Raw genomic sequence first — 20,912 nt, 5'->3', positions numbered from 1 at the left:
CTGTTTCCTTAATCCATATGAGAATGAAGGTAGCCTGGACCAGGGTGTTAGCAGTGGAAGTTGTGAGAAATGGTCAAATTCTGCAAATATTAAAAAGGAAGAGTTGGCAGGATTTGTTTCTAGATTAGAATGAGATGTAAGAGCATCTTGTTAGTTCAGTTGGTTACAGCACAGCCTTGTAATAGCAAGGTCACAGGTTTGGATCCCCATACCAGCAGCCATCAAAAAAAAAAAGAATAATATGTAACAGAAAGATGAAGAGAAGCTGATGACCTTACTTCTTACTTCACCAGAAAGCACAGAACTTCCATACACTTTAACCTACTCTTATAAACCTATTTATATTCCTACATAGTGACACTGCCTTCTCTTAGGTTATTGTGTATAAACTGTGTTCCTATCTAAGTCAAGGAGGATTTTGGCCTAAGCAAATGGAAGTATAAAGGTGCTGCCAATTTACTAAATAGGGAAACCCAGAAAAGGACAGGGAATGAGATATCTAGTAGACATTAGAGTGAAAATGTCAAATAGGCAGACATACAAGGGTCTTCAAAAAGTTCATGGAAAGATACATATTCTCTTAATTCCATTTTTCCACAAATTTTTCGAAGTACCCTCATATAAGCCTGGAATTAAATATAAATGAGAATTGTTAGCATACTTGTATAGATGATATTTAAAGTCATGAGAATAGAGATACCAAGAAAGTAAGTGCAGATCCTTGGCAAATTCCAAAGTTTAGAGTTTGAGAAAATCAGGAGGGGAGTAAACTTGGAGGAAAACCAAGAATGCTATCTTAGAAGCCATTAAAATATAATTCCATTAGTCTGGGATTATAAATTAATAATTAAAAAAAACAATAGAACCTTCAACAGCAACTATAATGATTATTCATTACACTCAATTCTTGATTCTGTCTTCTCCCTTGGCATTCATAACATTACACAGTTCTGGGTATCTTGCCTTACCTATCACTCCTTTTGCAATTCCTTTCCAAACTGCTCTTCTTCCTGCAATCACCTAATTTGAGTTTTCTCATGAGCCACTTTCTCTATATAAACTAATAAGATTATCTTCTTCAGAATGCCATTCATTCTCCTGCCTTTAGCTACGTAAATTCTGCATTTAAAAATGTCATTATATGACTTATGACTTTATATGACTTACTTTTTTACATGACTTTTTACTTTGGGGGAAAAAATACTCAGATTTATTGGTAAAATCCTGGCCAGCCAAATTTGTACTAAACACTTGTGGAAGATCTTTCAGGAATTTAGTTTGAAATCGTTTTTTAAAAAATAGTTAAATGGATTTTTATTATATTTCAGTGATTCTTCAAAAGTTGTAATAGAATAAAATTTAACAGATGATCTTATAAAGAATTCTTATTTTTCTAAAACTTTTGGGGATTTAAAGAAATAGAAAAGAATATTTTACCTGGTTGGCACAAAATCTTGTAGCCAAAAATAGGATATCAGTGTTGATAATATTATGGATAAAGAGGTTGCAAATCCTTTTAAAATATTATCCGCATACTTAATAACAGCAGCTATAACAAGGCCTCCAAGTGCCTGCAGAAGTTTTAAAAGATTATTTTTAAAATAAACATATAAAACTGCTTTTCAAAACAATTTCATTATGCAATGAAGCTTTAGGCTTTTGTCCTAAAATTTAATCCCATTGTAGTGATTTATATTAAAGATCTCTTATTACCAATAGACTTCTAGGTTTTGTACAATAGTCATCTTATTTCAAAATGCATCTGATAAAGTAACTACTAGAACAATCTGCAGTTTATTATAATGCAGTTGACCATATATGTATAAAACATCAATCCTCATCCAATTTAGCAATTAAACATCACTTGTTTGGACAAATGTGCGGAGCTTAGTCTCTCGAAATAGTGCGATATTTTTACTTTTAAGTAAAAATAAAGTAACTCAAAAGTTATTTTACTAGCCTTTCAACAGCCTCCTAACTTGGCTTTTTTCCTCTAATTTCTCTCTATCCTAATCCACCTCTCATTGCTGTCAGATTACTCTTCCTAAAACTTTAATTGTGCTCTTTAAGAGTATAGAAAGAACTTTCTATCAGATCTCTCTACCAAGTTGTGGTTACTTCAGTAATAGGGTTTTACTATACTACATAGTTTTGTTTTCTGCCAAGTGTTACTTATCAGCGTACTAATCTGGGTTACCAACCTTAATAATTTTCACTATACCTCTTCTACAATGGAAGCTCTATTTAATAAAAAAAAATCATGAATTAAGCCAACTGAGCTCACTACAAATAAATATTTGGGTCCCAATATTTCTTGGTGATGCTGTCATTCATCTTTTTACTCCCTACTGAATCCCTCATACCAGTTATACCAAATCTTTTCTATTTTGCTCAAATCTTCAGCCCCTTCTTAAAGGGAAGATGGCTTCTCATCTTTGCTAGGATAAAATACGTTATACATAAACTTTCCTGACTTATCCTATCTCCACTTCAAATTTTCTCTCAAGTTTTCACTTATCCTTGTGTCCTTTTCTCCTTTCTTAAAAACAGAAGTATCCTTCCTGCTTTCAAAACACAACTATCCTCTGCCACCTTCACCTACCTTATGGAACCTTGCTCCATATAGCTTCAAATACCTCTAGGAGAGCAGAAGGCTCTGAGGGCAGTGACTTGTATCTTTATTTTTATATCCTCTAGAGTACTCAATAAGTACTTTTTCATGATGAAATTAATTACTAAGCTCTTGAATAATTTCAAGTTGTATATAAACCAAAGTAATTTGACAGGAATAGTCCAATATGTACTATATAATATGAGGCTATATAAACTGTCACAGAATTAAATATCTAGATCTGCTTCTTTGGTCTTAATGAGCTGATCACAGACTTACTGTACAATGGTAAGAGTTGTAGAAAAATCAGAAGTTATATTTGCCCTTAGCTTCAACTATTTTATTCTTAAATTGGCATTTTCATTATGTTAAATTTAAAAACCACAAAATTCATTCATGACTTCATTTCAAAATAAATTTTCATTAGGGCATAAAGACCAATTCTATTTTAATTTTCCTGAATAAACTAGATACAATGAGAGCACTAACGGGAGGGATCTTTTTCTTTCACATCAGTAGCTACTTTGATTTTCTATATTAAAATAAAATTTATAAGCATTAAATATAAGACTTTAAATGCATTATCTGAAGAAAAAAAATGCTTTACCTGAAGAACAACAACTATCCAGGTCAGTTGGTTATATCCCTGAAAAAATCCATTCTTTGATACCAATTCTCCATCGTAAATGTATACACCCATTAATCCAAATACACTGCCAAAGAAACCTAAAAAAAATGTAAAGTCTATGTCATATGTCATTTAGTTTGTCTGATGAGATATTTTTCCATTGACATTCCAAATAGTTTTATACTTAACTTTTTCTTTTTGATAAAATTATACTACTTTTTAAAATTTTTATTTGGTTTATATAAACTTAACAAAAGTATACTTAGTACTGTATTATGATTGTAAGACAAAGATACAAGAATATAAAAAGACAAATCCATAGAATATAAAAAAGAAAAGGGATTACCAACTTTGGAGCAGTAAAATAATATAATGCATAAACTATATGGTTGTCTCATTCAAGTATTTGTAAAATGCTCACTTTTGGCATGTTGTTATAACTTCTATCTTCTTATTGCTAGGTCTAGATTTTCATGTATTCACATTTATACATGCAAATATAAAACCTCAGGTATGTGTTTTTAAGGAGTTTTGAAAGTATAATCATTAATATCTCCCCAAATCATGGAAATAAATAAATAATAGTCTTCGGCAACATCAGAATCTGTTAGGGAAAGTCAGCTCAGTGACAGCAGAAACTATGTCTTGTTCACTGCTGAATCCCTCACCTCTACTACATAGCCTATCACATGAATATTGGATCGAAGAGATTTCCAGAGGCACTGCTAGGCTATGAATAAAGAAACGGATGCCTATAGGGACCACATCTTATGGGTAGTCTCTGAAATATATGCAGTAAAAGATTGCAGGTGTAAAGTGATTTTTTTTTTTTTTTTATATAAAGCCACAAATAATCAAAGTACTACGTAATGGAAAGGAACCAAAAAGGATGTAAGATGCTCTAAACTTTAATTTATGCCAGCTCTATCCTTTTAATGTCTGATTTCAAACATGAAATTAATGTTGGCATATAATTACAAAAACACTCCCAATGGCATTAAGTTTTTAAAAATTTATAAAAGAAAAAATCGATAATTAGTAAATTACTAAATATATGTATAAGGTACAGAAGGATACATACATGTCATACATGTCAGTATGTACAGACCTACTGCATTCTAACAATTGCATAATATTCCACTGTATGGATGACCATGTGCCAGGAATTGTTCTAAGTGCTTTATGTAAACTCACTACGACCCTATGAGGTAGATACTTTTATGCCATTTTATAGATGAAGAAATTAAAGCACAGAGAGTTTAAATACCTTGCTCAAGTTCACACTACTGGTAAGTAGTGGATTCAGGATTTAAATCCACGCAGTGTGGCTCTGAAGTCCATGATCTTAACAACTATACTATTTGATATTGATCATTTATTTAGTCAGTCCATTAAATGCTGTTTTCTATGTTTTACAGTTGTTATTACCAATGCTGAAATGAATAACTTGGATATCTATCTTTGTACTCTTGTAGGATAAATTCTTATTTGGATGTAAAATTCTTGCATCAAAGCCTACAATTATTTAAAAATTTGGTAAACATTCCAAATTGAGATTCAACAAGGTTTTATATCAATCTATACTCCTAGCAAGGAGTATTCCTGTTTCTCCACTTTCCGGCTAACACTGATCTTATCAATTTGCTAATCTTTGACAATGTGATGTTTGAAAGCTGCTATTATATTGTTTTAATTTTTGTTCTTGTAATTTTGAGTTGACTATAATTTAGTTAAGTATCCTTTCAAAACTTTCAGTCATCTTACTATTTTTTTCCATAAGCACTGTGCTATGTGAGGTCAAAGCAAAGAATATTCTTATCCATGAATTGCCATAGAATCATGAATTCTGACTTGTCTTCCATTTTTATCTTACAATTCAAGAAAATTGTAAGTAACTCACACAAACCTTGAATACTTCTTTTTCTGATATTTGCATATTTATATAAATAGCAGACATTAATTACTGCTTACTATATGCAAGGTGCTTTATTATAAACCCTCTACATGTAGTATCTCATTTAATTCTCATAGCAACATATGAAGTAGGTACTATAATTAAATACATTTTGTAGATGAGGAAAGGGAAGCAGAGAAAGGTTAAGTAACTTCCTTAAGGTCACATAGGTGGTAAGTGATGAAATCAGGATTTGAGTAGCCTGACTTCAAAACCAAATATTCCTAAGCACTCTGCCATAGATACACTCTTCCTAAAATGGTGAATTAAACTGCTTAATGCTTTTCAGGTCTGTGAACTTGCCTTCTAGACAAACTGCACAAAGAACCCTATTAAATTTTGCTTTAAAAATATTTACCTTGAATGTTCTTAAAGAAAAAACAAAAGAACACCTTGATACATTTCTACAGATTTTACAGAGAAATTTAAATCTTATGTGATAAAATAAAGGGTTAGTCTGTTTGTTATCACATTGCTTGAAAACAACTGGAAGGATAGACTTAAATCAAATTTGGAAGGTTTGACTTAAAATACAGGCCATTAGGAATACAGACAATTTACTGTCTAGGGCCTGAAGGGGCCTGTATGACTGATGATCAAGAGAGACATGATATAGGGCTGGCTGGTTAGCTCAGTTGGTTAGAGTGTGGTGCTGATAACACCAAGGTCCAGGGTTCAATCCCTGTACTGGCCACTCGCAAAAAGAAAAAAAAAAAAACAGAGATATGATATACTTATTAAGTTGATATAGACAGAAAGAATAATAGTGGTTTCAAAGATAAGCCCCAAAATCACAAGTATAGAGGCTTAAAACAGAATGTGTTGATCTGCCATAAGATGCTTCTCATATTAGCAGTTCTATATAGCATCATCCAAAATAAGTATATCCAGAAATATGAAATGCTAGAATCTTTGTATGAGGATTTAAATTTTACAATACCATAAATAGTTTAAATATTTGTTCAAAGGCAAACCTTCAATATGTGGAATTATTTTTTCTTTTAAACTATTTACCTTCAGTTAGAAAAATGCTGCAGTGTTTAAGAACTAAAACACAATATTTGGAAATAGAAAGGCATATTAAAAGACAAAAAGTTCATTTCAAACTTCCTCCATTTAAGTATATTAAGCCCCTTTTCCAGGAATAAAATATGTAAGTTATTTGCAACACATTTTTGGAAAGAAGTGGCAATCAAGGATAAAGTTACTAAGGCTCCAAATGGTGAAGACAGAAACAGGCTACACCCTTATGTTGCAGACCTAAAATTCCATATTCTTGTATAAAAGTTATTCACTTAAAATAAAATTTTTTAAAAGGCAAAAACATTGCCAAATATTTGGATCAACAGCAGATTTTAGGCAAGGCTTATTTGTTTAAAGATGTACAGAAATCTTTAAATATAACAATATAATTACTTTTTAAAATAACTCTAAAACATTTAAAACTTACCAAGCTGAATGTTTCTTATCCACACCGATTGTTTTGTTTCTTTTAAGATTTTCTCAAAGTAAACCCCAGCAAAGCCACTTGAAAAACATGCTGTGAGAACTGCCATGAGACCTACAAATTGAGAGCCAGCTGAATGTTCCTTAGAATCAAGCTCTTGAGAATCTGAGGGCCACTGAATAAAAATAAAGGTAAAATTGAAGTTTAATTCCTATATTTTATAAAGTACATATTAAGAACCCACTCTTAGACCTTAAGATAAAAATGCAACAAACATCAATCTTGGGAATTACAGAGAGCTTTTGAAAAAAAGTCTTAGAATCATTTGATATTTTTTTTCTACAGTGATAATATATATTACTATTACAAATTTTTTAATTTCAAAAATACCCTAAGAATAATAAATATTTTACATTTCATTAGACAATGCGGCTCTATAGCACAGTTTATACCAATTCCCTTTAGCCTGGAGAGTTGACAAACATTAGTACTAATATCTCTTCTGAGCTCGTCTATGATTTCAATGCTGCTGTCCAGAAGCTTATTTCCTTAAAGTCAATGTGACTAAAATTTACTCATCCCTCTCCAAAACAATATACCTCAAATACCTTTATTTCTATTAAAATGCCACCATTCAAACCTAAGTGTTTTAATCTTCTTGATCTCCATTCCCTATGATATTTATTAGTTTCAAACTCATACTGATTCTTCCCTCGTAACAATTCTTATATCACTGCTTTGGGATACTGCAATCCAACTAACTGGCCAGTTTAGGTCCTATCTTGCTTTCTGCCTGTTCTCCATTTCTCCGGTCTTTCTCCCCACCAATCGGCCTTGCATGCCTGTAGGATTTCTCTGATATGCCTCACTCCCTTGCAAATCTCCAGAGAGGTCTTATAGCTTAAAGCAATCAAGTCTAAGCTTCTACCTCAGTACTGAAGACCACATATAACTTGGTACCAATCTGTATTTTGTAATTCAATCTTTTACCACATCTTTTGTCAATCCTTTGTTCCTCAAAGACGTTTATTATCATTCCTTAACCTATGTTTTGCTTATCCACAGCTGCACTTTAAAAAAAAAAATTTTTTTTTTAATATCCCTTTTTCTGTAATGCTTTTTCTGGTACTTCAAACCTACCGAAACACAAAGAGTGGGAAAAGTTTTAAGGAGTTTTAATTCTGGTTCTGCCATAACTAGATCTGTGATCTTCAGCAATTTAGTTAACCTCTCTGAGCCTCAATTCTTCTGTAAGTTGGAAAGAATAATATCCACCTTAAATAGTTAGATATTACATGAAATAATACAGGATGAGCAGCACTGAGTGGGGTGCCTGGCATGTAAGTGTTCAGTATTCAGATTTCATTATAACTATTATCTTTCAAAACCTAATTTTAATCACACCTCTTCCCTGAAGCTTTCCCAAAAGTGATTTGTACTAAGGTGTATAAAATCAGTTGACAACTAATCATGTAAAAACAAATGTCATTTGTCTTTCCTGATCTGAAACTATGTTTAAATCTTGCTAATAAGGCACTAGAAATGAAAAGAGCAGTGAAAAACACAGCTGCTGCCTTCCAGGATCTTAAGTTGTAGTGGTAAAGATAGACATACAAATAAGCACTTAACTTTAATATATAGTACTATGGAAAAGATATCTACAAAGTACTATAGAAACAGAGAAAAAAGGATAAATGCTCAGCCTGGGATGTTAGAAAGATATTCTGGTAGAGGTAATAACTGAGTCTTAACGAATGAGTAGGAGTTAGCCAGGCAAAAAAAAAAGAGGAGTAGGCACTGCAGGCATGATTGCACAGATGCACAAAACATCCTCTCTAAGCAGTTCAGTTGTAGAAATTCAGAGCGAGAAAATGTGGAGCAGCAGAAATTAGCCTGGAGCAATAGGTGCATAACACAAGGTCCAGTGTGTCATAATAACAATTCTGGGATTCATCCTGTAGGTCAGTGTCCCTCAAGCTTCAGTTATTTGCCTATCATCTTTGTGGTTTTGCCAAACCGATGTTCCACTAATTTTAAATTAGTACTTGATATTCTAATTTAAAATACCTCACTTTTTGAAACAATACTGATAGAGTTTGGACATGTTGTCCCCACCAAAACTCATGTGGAAATCTGATCCCCAGTGTGGCAGTGTTGGGAGCTGTTTGAGTCATGGGGGCGGATCCCTCATGAATGGACTAATGCTCTCCTGGGGCCTGAGTGAGATCTCACTCTATTAGTTCCCGCCAGAGTTGGTTGTTTAAAAGACCCTGGCACTTCCCCTCTCTCTCTTGCTTCCTCTCGCCATGTGATCTGCTTGCACCTGCCAGCTGCCTGCCACTTTCCGCCATGAGTAGAAGCAGCCTGAGGTCTGCACTAGATGCAGCTGTCCCAGAATCATAAGCCAAATAGACCTCTGTTCTTTATATATTACCCAGTCTCAGGTATTCTGTTATAGCAACACAAAAATGGACTAATACAAATACCTACTTTAGCTTACCCTGAGCAATATCTATGAAAATATAGGTTTGATACGCCAGTTACATTTTTATAAAACCCATTTAAAATAAATGTTAAAAATATTTCTTCAAGATATATGAGGGGTCTTCAAAAAAGTTCATGGAAAGATTTGTATTATCTTTTTATTCAATTTAATCATGGACTTTTTGAAGTATCCTCATACATAAAACACTTTTTGGGAATGTGATGGGGATCCTCTGGATAGCAGGAAAGTGACATGATTGAATTTGTTTTCAGATAGACCACAGTGCTGACTAAGTGGAGTCTGGATTTTGGGAGGTGAGTAAGATAAGAATAAAAAATCAGTTAGGAAGAAAAGACCACATGAGAAACAAGGCAAGCATGAACTGGGGAAGTGATAGTAGAGAGACAGACGAGGAAAAAAAAGTATTAGAAAGTAGAATCAGTAAGGTCTTACTGATTGACTGGATGTACAGGAGAAGAAAGAGTCTAAGTTCCCAGGTTGAGTAAATAATGATTGGAAAAAATAGAAACAACAACAGGTTTGGTGGGGAAAAGGTAAAGTTTAATTTTAGATATGCCAAGTTTACAAGGCCTATTGAACAACCAAGCAAAGATATCCAAAAGGTTTTTAGATACACAAATCTGAAACTACAGGTGATAACTAGAGCTGATGACATGAATTGAGGAGTCATCAACGTATAAATGATTTTTTTTGTTTTGTTTTTCTGACTGGTAAGGGGATTGCAACCCTTGGTTTGGTGTCGCCCGCACCTTGCTCAGCCAGTGAGCACACTGGCCATCCCTATATAGGATCTGAACCCGCGGCGGGAGCGCTCCCAGCGCCGCACTCTCCCAAGTGAGCCACGGGGTCGGCCCAACATATAAATGTTAATAAAAACCTACAGAATGAATGAAATCTCCAAAAATATGGACATAACTTAGAAGAAATAACAATTCTACAAGCACTCCCAATATGGAAAGGAAGAGGAGCCCATGAAGAAAACCAATATGGACATTAAGGAAGCTGATAAAAAATCATTAGATATCTGAACCAGGAAAGAATGGTATCAGGGAAGCTGACAGACAGTAAGAAGGGAGTGGTTAATTATCTCAAATGTTCCAGATATCTAGTAAAAATCAGCTTTGTTTTATGTGCAGCATCTTATTTCCCTAACTAGATTGTTTATTTCTTTAGGTCAGATCATTTTATTTTTATTTATTTATTTATATCACTTACAGTCCCAATATAATATCTTGCACAAAGGAAATCCTCAAAAAATATGTCAATTGTGAGGATTAAACATTTACTTCAACAAATAATAGAACTATATTCTCCATGCAAAATAAATAAGGTTTTGAAACTTATTTATGATTAAAATGAAAGGTATACTTATCTTTAATAGTTACCTGTACAAAAGCAACTCCTGTCATCAGAATTACTAGGGAGAGCCACTGGTACACACCTAATTTTTTACTAAGCATAGACACAGAAAATAATGCTGTCGTAAGAATTTTCAACTGATATGTGACCTGAAAAAGAAAGAAGCAATATTATTATTTCTTTCTTCCTTAAAAGGACTATTAGAAATGTATTTTAAATACCTGATAAGTAGCTGCATCTAGATTTGACAGTGCCACATAGAGTAAATTATTCTGAAGAGTATATATCCCTGATGGAATAGCAAGTTTAAGTGTTTCCATGGGTTTATTTAGAATTTCATCATGTAGTACTCGATTCAATGCTCTTAGACTACATTCTGGGAAAAAACACACAAAATGGGAAAAATCAGTGATTAAGTAACTCTCAAGACCTCAGTTTTCTCACCTGAGAAAAAAGCTATATGTTAAGATACTTTTAGGTTTAAAATATATCTTTATAATGCTAATTGTTCAAGTGATAAATATCATAAGGTAGAATATTAAGAGCACATCCTTATATTCCTTCATTCTAATATAAAATCAAATTGATTATATATGTGTATCTACATACATATACATGAACACACATATATACACATACATATTTATGATAACCAAAAGCTCAAAGTATTAATTTGTTAACCAAGTGTTATTTTACTGTAGCAACATTATAAAAGAACTTATATCTTGTGCATTCCATTTATCAGCAGCCATTCATGCCAATTAACAATTGAGAAGACTTTAATTATAAAAAGAAGGTAAATCAGTTAGGGAGTGGGTTTGGCTGTAAACAAAAGAAAAACCAACTAACACTAGCTCAATCCCATAGGGATTTGTCTGACAAAGCCTGAGTCCAGATTCAAAGCTTTTACAGCAGCTTAGGGACCCAGGCTCGCTCTCTCTATATATATTGACTTGTTACCTCCATACTTTTCATTTGTTGTCTACATGATTATTGGAAAAAAGGTCATCAAATTATCGCTGCATCTCTGGTTCTTGTTTCAGGCAGCAAGGAGGAGGAAGAAGAAATAGACTAAAAGGCATCTTCTTGACTCTCATTGACCAAAACAGTGTTACATAGCTACCCCTAGTAGCAAGGGAGTTGGTAAATTGAGACTTTTCCTTTATTTCCCCCATATTAGAGCTAGGAAAGGGACAAAAGAGATTGGAAATGAACTCTGAGGTAGCCAACCTACAGTATCAGTCACAAAAAATGTCCAAAGAACTTTAAAAGATATATAAACCCCTCAAGAAAAGAGAAATTCTAAGGAACCCTATTTTGCCAACAATGACACTTTGTAGGTGATTTTCTCTTCCAATATAAAATAGGAACACTTTTATTATGAAAAGTTTCACTTTTGATTATGAAAATAAAAAAAAAAAAAACCTTCAAATATTGCTACCTGGTACCAACCCTTTCCTTACCTCAAAAGAAGTCAAAAAATTGTTAACTAAAATAATAAGTTACCAGAAAACAAAAAGTGATAAATACTTTTGGTCTGCGGGTTAGATCACTTGGTTAGAGCACGGTGCTCATAAAACCAAGGTGAAGGGTTTGGATCTCCATACTGGCCAGCCACCAAAAAACATACATAAAACTAAAGATACTGAAAGATTTTTTTTCTTAGTTTTACCAGAAAAAAACTAAAATATTATTTTTTAAAATTAAATTTTAAAATAATTAATCCTGTCACATATTTTTCTTACTAGCACTTTAGGGAAGGTGTTGTTCCACATCTTTACCACTTCCTGTTATTGTTAGACTTTTTATTTTTGCCAGTCTGAGGAAAGTGAAATTGTGTCTTCTGGTTTTAATGTGATTTCCCTGATTGCTAGTGAGGTTCAGCATCTTTTTATAATTTATTAGCCATTCAGGTTTCCTCTTATGTGAATTGCCTATTTATATCCTTTGCCCCCTTTTCTATTGAGTTGTACTTTTTCTGAGTTGGAAGAGTTCTTTGTAATTCTGGCTTTTTTTTTTTTTTTTTTTTGACAGAATGTAGATATTTATTATTTGTCCTTTTTGGTTATATTTTTGAGTGTTCATTTACAGTATTCTTCCTCAGATGCTCAAATACATGCCCTGTTCCACTAATGATAGAAAGACTGGTAGTGACAGACACACTGAGAACAATATTATGCTGAATTTTATACATGATTTAAACAATGTTCAAAGTAAATTTTGACTATATGTGAATCTAGCCTTAATGGCTATTAATTATTGGTGGTTACATGCAATGTAAATATTGTCTCTCAATCTGTGGCTTGTCTTCTCACTTTGTTTGATATATAGATGTTTAATGGACCTCAAATTATCTATTTTTTCTTTTATCTTTTATGGCTTATTTGTGCTTTTTGTATCTTTTTTTTATTTTTTGGCAGCTGGCCGGTACTGGGATCAAACCTTAGATCTTGGCATTATCAGGACCATGCTCTAACCAACTGAGCTAACTGGCCAGCCCTTTTTGTACCTTGTTTGAAATCACTCACAGTACCAAGGTCTTTTCGAACATATACAGAAAACACAACTGTTTTTCCTATACTTTTACTCAGCAACAATCATCAAAACAGACTTCTGTGACCAAATGCATGAAAATTTCTCCCCACCAGGAAGCAAGCAATTCTGCAGTGGACACCAGCTAGGTGTCCTCCTATTCAATTAAATCCTAACACTATTTACCGGGAGATGGTGTCAGATCCCACACGTTGAGGGCTCAGTCCAAGATTGTCCCCCAATTCAGATGCTGGTCACAAGCCTAAGTCTCTGTAACTTCTGACCGACCAGCTGTAAATCAGGGTTTCCATGATCCCCTCCTCCCTCTTTAGGCTCTATTAATTTGCTTGAGCAGCTCACAGAACTCAGGGAGACACATACCAATTTATTATAGAGGATATTACAAAGGATACAGATGAAGAGAAGCATAAGGCGAGGTGTGGGAAAAGGGGCACAGAGCTTCCATGCCCTCCCCAGGCACACCACCCTCCAGTAACCTCCATGTGTACGGCTACCCAGAAGCTCTCTACACCCTGTACTCTTGGGTTTTCATGGACGCTTCATTACATAGGCATGACTGAAGCATAGACAACCAAGCAGAAATGTGATCGGACAAAAAGGGTATGATCTAATTTTAATAGAAAGTGGTGAAACACAGCAAGGCCTGTTTGTTCAGATTCTTCTTGGCCTCTCTGCAGAACTCTCTTCTCTTGGGTATGGGGCAGGACCCCTCCTAAAGTGGGGGTCACCTACAATCAGACAAGGTAGGTCAGAGAATTTCTTTAAGGCCAGTTCTAAAACAGAAAGGCAGGGGGAGCCAGAACCATGGATGAAAACACACACACACACACACACACACACACACACACACACACACACACACACACACACACACACACACACACACACACACACACACACACACACACACACACACACACACACACACACACACACACACTATCAGTCTTAAGGTTTTGCTCTTTAAATGTCAATCTTTAATCCACTTCGAATTTATTTTTGTGTGTGTGCTTCAGTTCACTGAAAGTTGGTTTTATCATATCTCTGAATGCAACTATTCACATCAAAGGTATCTTTGGCTCCATAATATTAAATGCATTAGATACTTCTGTTCATCTAGACCTTAGTGTCAAAAAAAAACACTACTTTCTCAGCTTTACTATTATATTTTCATGTTTTCTTTCTATGCTGCTGGCGAATCCTTCACAGTCTTCTTTTGATGATTCCTCTTCCTGACTCTGACCTCAAAAAAATATTGGGAATACTACAGAGCTCAGTCTTTGGCCTTCTTCTCTTCTAGCATATACTAGGTTATTTAATCTAATCTTTGACTTTAAAAGCAATATATGAGCTGACAAATCCCTGACCTCCATATTCATATAATGTACTATTTGACATCTCAATTGCAATACCTATAGGTGATCTCAAACTTAACATCCCAAAGAGAACTCCTAATTTTCCTCCAAATTTATCTTCCGTATATCATTTATTGCAGCATCCATTCATCCAGTAATTTAATCTAAAAAGCTAGGAATTACTTCTCAAAGTAGATTCCTCCTTCTTTCTGACCTTTACATATCCAATCTATTAGCAAGTCATATCAGAGGTACTTCAAAAGAAGATATACAAATGGCCAATAAGCACATGAAAAGTCATCACCATTAGTCATTAGAAAAATACAAGTCAAAACCACCATGAGATACCACTTCATACCTACTAGAATGGCTATAATTAAAAAAAAGAAAGGAAATAACAAGCGTTGGTGAGGATGTGAAGAAACTAGAACTCTGCTGGTGAAAATGTAAAATGGTGTATTGTTGAAGAAGACAATTTGACAGTTCCTTAAAAAGTTAAACGCAGAATAACCATATGACCCAGCAATTCCACTCATAAATATATACCCAAAAGAAATGAAAGCAGGGCTTGAACAGATAGATACGTGTACATCTTTTACAGCATTATTCATTGTTCATCCCAGCATTATTCACAATAGCCAAAAGGTAGAAACAACCCAAGTATCCATCATCACATGAATGAATAAACAAAATGTAGTATATCCATACAACAAAATACTCCTATAGGTGGTCTCAAACTTAATACGTCCATAAAAAAGAATAAAGTTTTGATACATGTTACAACATGGATAAACCTTGAAAACATTATACTAAGTGAAATAAGCCAGACATAAAAAAACAAATATTATAAGATTCTACTTATATGAAATATCTAGAATAGGCAAATTCATAGACAAAAATTAGAGGTTACTGGGATTGGGGGTAAGGGAGAATTAAAAGTTATTACATAATTGTTACAGAGTTTCTGTTTGGGGTGATAAAAAAGTTCAGGAAATGGATAATGGTGATGGTTGTACAACATCGTGGGTATAATTAATGCCAATGAATTGTTCACTAAAAAAGGTTAAAATGGCAAATTTTATGTTATGTATATATATTTTAGTACAATTTAAAAAAATTAAAAACAAAATATACCAAAAAACCATTGAATTATACACTTTAAATGAGTGAATTATAACTCAATAAAATTTTTTAAAGAAACTATGTCAAATCAGTCATGCTGAACTAATCAATGCAGCCAATTAAATAAAAAGCCTTTACTTTAGTAAAAAAATATTATGACTCTAAAATTCTAACGGTCACAGAATTATAGAATTACTCTTATTCTCAAATTATTATAAATGCACGAAACTATGTTTCATATTTACAGCATTAACTAGAAGACATGAATCATGATATAGATTACAATAAAATTCCTTTATTTCTAGACTAAAGCTGAATTAATAAAATTTAAAATACACTGAAATATTCTTAATACTAGGGCATTAGATAATGCAAGAATACAAATGTGTAGTTACCAGTATATACTTATATATATATGTAAATTAAATAAATTGCATTGATTAAAAACAAAAAAACCTAGATACCCACTGCTATCTTTGTAGACTAATAAAATGCAGGCCATTATCTTCAAAAGTTCAGCAACAACCACTGCTGTAGAAGATAGATAACGAGGTCCCTCCTCTTTTAAAGTCCTAGAATAACGCATTGTCAGAACCAAACTGGTAGTCTGAAAGACCAAAATTCCCAAGGACAAGTATTTTAGGTTGGCAGACATTGTTTTATCTTCATGTGCCTGAAAAACAAAATAAACAGGGCAAATAAATAAAATGATAAGACACAGAAACTAATATATTAAAAAACAAGAGACTTCTGGTTCCAGACAAGATGGAATAAGCTCATTCCACTCTATTCTTCCTGCTAATTACAACCAAAAACCTTATACCAAAGACAAAATGCAACTACCAGAAAGACTCTGAAAGGTGAAGAAAATAAGGCAAAATGGCTAGAGACCTCAGGTCTTGAGGGATGACTCAGCAATGAATTCCCTTGGAGATGTTTTGTCATCTATGTATCCCACCCTGGGTGCTACAGTAGCTCACAACCTGCAACTGCCAACAGGCATAGAACAACAACAAAAAGCCTCAAGAAAAACCCACTCTCTCTAACCAAAGGACTGAGAAGACAGCAGTCCTGCAGGCCAGAACCTTTTCAACTGGATTCTGTGTGATCTGTAGGATTGAGCCTTGCTGAACATCCCCACCCTGCACCAATGAGAGCAAAAGTGCTGTCCCTTCCCCCTCTAACAAGGACCTGCAGCCACAGAGACCACAGGGCACAAGGCAAATGTCAACAAAGAGGTGGTATCCTTCCTCCCTCACCCATGGCTGTCTACTAACATGTAAGATTTAAGTAGGAACCAGAGTCTCATAATGAGAATACTCAAAATGTCCGGGATATAAGCCAAAATGAACATACTCATCCCCAAAACCAGAAAAAAATCTCAGCTTGAATGAGTAAGGACAGACAACATACAGAGATGTCACAAATGCCAGAATTATCAGACAAGAATTTCAAAGAAGCTATCATAAAAATGTAGCAACAAGCAATTATGAACACTCTTGAAATAATCTTACGCTCACATAGAAGTTAAAAAAAATAGTACAGGAGTTCTCATACCCTTCATCCAGCTTCACCTAATGATAGTAGTTGCAAAGTTCCTGTATTTTTCCTAAAGTAATTCAGTATTACTCTAAGAGACTTACTTTAAATATAGAGACACAAGTAGGTTAAAAAGTAAAATGATGGAAAAAGATATACCATGAGAAAAATAACTAAAAATTGGAGGGGCTATGTTAATATCAGGCAAAACATTGCATAAGAACTATTTCTAGAATCTAGGAAGGACATTGCATAATGATAAAGGGTCAATATATCAGGAAGACATACCATTATAAATGGTTTATGTGCCTAAAATCATAGCTTCAAAATACATAAAGCAAAAACTAACAGAACTAAAGGAAAAACAGGTAAATCCAGTCTTAATTAACCCACCTTTCTCAGTAATTAATAGAACAATTAGACTAAAAAAAAAAAAAAAAAAAAATCAGGTCTGAACAACACTATTAACCATCATAATTGGCAGACATGGAGATGCTCCACCCAGATCTTCCTTTAAGGAAGGACTTAATACAGAGTGTGTGGTCAGCTGACTGCTTCCCCACCCAAGATCACATTCTTTGCCTCAAATTGATCAAAAGATTCAATTCACTCACAATCAAAATTCCTACAGGCTTTTTGGTAGAAACTGGCAAGCTGATTTTAAAATTCGTATGGAAATACAAAGGACCTAGACAATGAAAACAATTTTGAAAAGGAAGAACAAAATTGAAGGAGTTAAACTACCAAACTTCCAGACTTATTATAAAGCTATAGTAATCAAGACTGGTATTGACATAAGGACAGAAATACAGATCAATGGAACAGAATGCAGTCCAGAATGACATCCATGTGTCCTAGCCAGTTTGGGCTGCTATAACAAAGTACCATAGACTGGGCAGCTTATAAACAACATAAATTTATTTTTCATAGTTCTGGGGTCCAGAAGTCCAAGATCAAGGTGCCATTATGGTCAGGTTCTGGTGAGGTGCTTCTTCTAAATTCACAGATGGCTGTCTTCGCATTGTATCTTCTCATAGCAGAGAGCAGAGAGAGTGTTTTGTGGGGTCTCTTTTTATAAATGCATTAGTCACATTCATAAGGGCTCCACTCTCATGACCTAATTACCTCCCAAAGGCCCTAGTTCCTAATACCATCCCACATTGGGGGTTAGAATTTTAACATACAAATTTGGGGGGGAAATACACAAATATTCAGTCCATTGCACCATACATATTTGGTCAAATGATTTTTACCAAAGGCACCAAAGAGAAAGGTCAGTAGTAGTTCTGAAATAATGAGATGATTTTTTAAAAAATGAACCTTTATCCTTAACTGCCTCAAAACAAATTTAACTAGAAATAAGTCATAGACCTAGCATAGAAGCTAAAACTATAAATATTCAGTAAAAAAGCATAGGAGATCCTTGGTGCAGAGACCTGAGAAAAATTACTCCCCAATAAAAGGAAAATTATGGGGGGGGGGAAGCATAGGAGAAAATCATGACCATGTAAAGATAAACAAAGATTTCTTAGGATGTAAAAAGCACAAACCATCACTTTAAAAATAGGTAAACTGGTCATCAAAATTAAAAACTTCTCTTCCAAAGATACTATGAAAATAATATGGAAAGGCAAACCACGTCATGAGAGAAAATATTCTCAATACATATATCTGACAATGACATTCTATTCAGAATATATACAGAACTCTCATAACACAATAAGTGGAAGTCAAACAACCCAATTTAAAAATAGGCAAAAGATTTCAGCTCCCCATACCAGCCAGCCACCAAATAAATAAATAAATAAAATGAAATAAAATAAAAATAGACAAAAGATATTTCACCAATAAAGACAAATAAATAGCTTAAAGGCATATGAAAAGGTGTTCAACATCATAGTCATTAGAGAAACACAAATTAAAATCACAATAAGATACCACTGTACACATATTAAAATGGCTAATCTTAAAAAACTGATGCTTCCAAGTATTGGGGAGGATTTAATGCAAACAGAGCTCTCAACATTACAGTGGAAATGTAAAATGGTATATTCGCTTTGAAAAAGTTTGGTAGTTTCTCATTAAAAGAAAACAACAACAACATAATCTTTTCACATGACCAAGCAATCCCACTCTTAAGTGTACCCAAGAAATTCAAAAACATATGTCTACACTATGAATATTCATAAGAGCTTTATTTGTAAAAGACAGAAATAAGATAACCCAAATGCCCATCAAAAGGTGAATTACTGAATATATTGTGATATAGCCATACCATGGAATACTATTCAGCAATAAAAATGGGCGAAATACTAATACTCACTAAAACATCAGAAAATCTCAAAAAATATACTGAGCAAAAAAATTTAAGTAAAACAATATGTACTATATAATTCCCTCTATATGAAATTCTAGAAAAGGCAAAACTAATCTGTAGTGACAGGTGCAAATTTATGGTTGCCTGTGCCCAAGGGCTGGGGTTGAGGGTTGAATGCAAAGGGATAGAAAATAATTTTTGGTGGTGATGGAAATATTCAGCGAAGAATGTGGTAGTGGTTATATTATACTCATTTATCAGAACTCACTAAATTGTATGCTTAAAATGGGTACATTTTATTGCAAGTGAATTATAACCCTATAAAGTTGATTTAAAAAATTAAAGATTGAGAACATACTAAATAGTAGCATTCCTCACCAGGCTTTCCTCATAGCTTTGGTTTTGGTTCTGATTTCTTTGAATTTGTTAGTCTTTCTTCACTCCACCTCTATCCTTTCGATGATTCCATCTCCCACCTCAAATTCTTTGAATATAAATCCTGTTTCTAGTCTATCTCTTCAGAGTTCTCACAGCCAAGCTACCTTTTATGGTTCTAGATATGAGGGGTCTTCAAAAAGTTTATGGAAAGATTAATATATTTTAATTCCATTTCCCCATGAACTTTTTGAAGTACCCTCATATATGATCCTTCCTTTCCTTAACTCCTAATTATTATAATAGCATATAAAATATTCAAACAGATTCAATAATCATTATTTACAGCCTATACTAGGCTGAGTACCATGGTTACAGAGAGACCTATTCTCAAAGACACCAAGTCTAGCTTGCTAAATTTAGCAATTCCTACCCTCAGCTGAATATGCCCCACACACAAACAGAGCAGCACCATGAATATGAGAATGAATTTTTTAAATGGTGAAATATATATATTCACTATTAAAAATATATACTTAATTATAAAAAAAAAGATCTTAAGCATTTCATTTGAATTCCAGAGAAAAAAACTGAATATTTCTCTTTGTTACACACAGAGGATCAAACTTAGAGAAAAGAATATATAGACTTCTTTATCAACCATCTGTCTCACTTTTGTGACTCTGCAATAGCAAAAAAGCCCTAATGTGAAATAAAATTACAGCATTTTAGAGGTGGACAATGCTTTAGAAACCATCTAATATAATCTCTTCATTTTAAAAATGAAGAAAATAGTGAATAGAGAAGTTAGATGACTTGTTCAAGGTCATGTAACTAGTAATTGGAAATATCAGCTTATACAGTTAAATAGTGGGTTCCCTGGCTCCCACTACATGCTACTGTAAAATTCCAGGACATCCTGGTGCCCTTATCTCTATATGGAAAGAGAGTTAAGTCGCCAGCAACTTATATTTACCATAGGCCGGGAAAATGTCAAACAATGATTTCAAATCTGTTCAAGGAAGTCTTTTGTTTATTCTGTGCAACCAAAACCATAAGTTTCCTATTATAACAGCGATTCTCTAACTTATTTTCAATGAAAATTTAAAGGTCAGTTTCTAAGCTAGGGTATAATTTTACAGTTAT

General features: G+C 33.7%; 1 protein-coding gene and 1 non-coding gene across 2 annotated transcripts in view; one reads left to right on the top strand and one right to left on the bottom strand.

Annotated features, from left to right (window-relative positions):
* The window catches only part of SLC35A3 (solute carrier family 35 member A3), a 36,720-nt gene that overhangs the window by 4,175 nt on the left and 11,633 nt on the right, over nucleotides 1–20,912 (bottom strand). The window contains exons 2-7 of the mRNA XM_063104986.1: nucleotides 16,004–16,208; nucleotides 10,727–10,881; nucleotides 10,532–10,654; nucleotides 6,644–6,815; nucleotides 3,219–3,337; nucleotides 1,438–1,571 (exon numbers count right to left, since the gene is read on the bottom strand). Coding sequence (XP_062961056.1) covers nucleotides 1,438–1,571; nucleotides 3,219–3,337; nucleotides 6,644–6,815; nucleotides 10,532–10,654; nucleotides 10,727–10,881; nucleotides 16,004–16,190 — 890 coding nt within the window. The 5' untranslated portion in view covers nucleotides 16,191–16,208. The remainder of the gene's footprint in view (nucleotides 1–1,437; nucleotides 1,572–3,218; nucleotides 3,338–6,643; nucleotides 6,816–10,531; nucleotides 10,655–10,726; nucleotides 10,882–16,003; nucleotides 16,209–20,912) is intronic.
* On the top strand, nucleotides 5,814–5,887 carry TRNAI-GAU (transfer RNA isoleucine (anticodon GAU)). Its single transcript has one exon. It is a non-coding gene; the product is annotated as a tRNA-Ile (tRNA).

This window comes from Cynocephalus volans, chromosome 8 (assembly GCF_027409185.1).
Source record: "Cynocephalus volans isolate mCynVol1 chromosome 8, mCynVol1.pri, whole genome shotgun sequence".
In the NCBI taxonomy this organism is placed as follows: domain Eukaryota; kingdom Metazoa; phylum Chordata; class Mammalia; order Dermoptera; family Cynocephalidae; genus Cynocephalus; species Cynocephalus volans.
The sequence above is the reverse complement of the archived record's forward strand: the minus strand, read 5'-3'. Positions and strand labels throughout refer to the sequence as shown.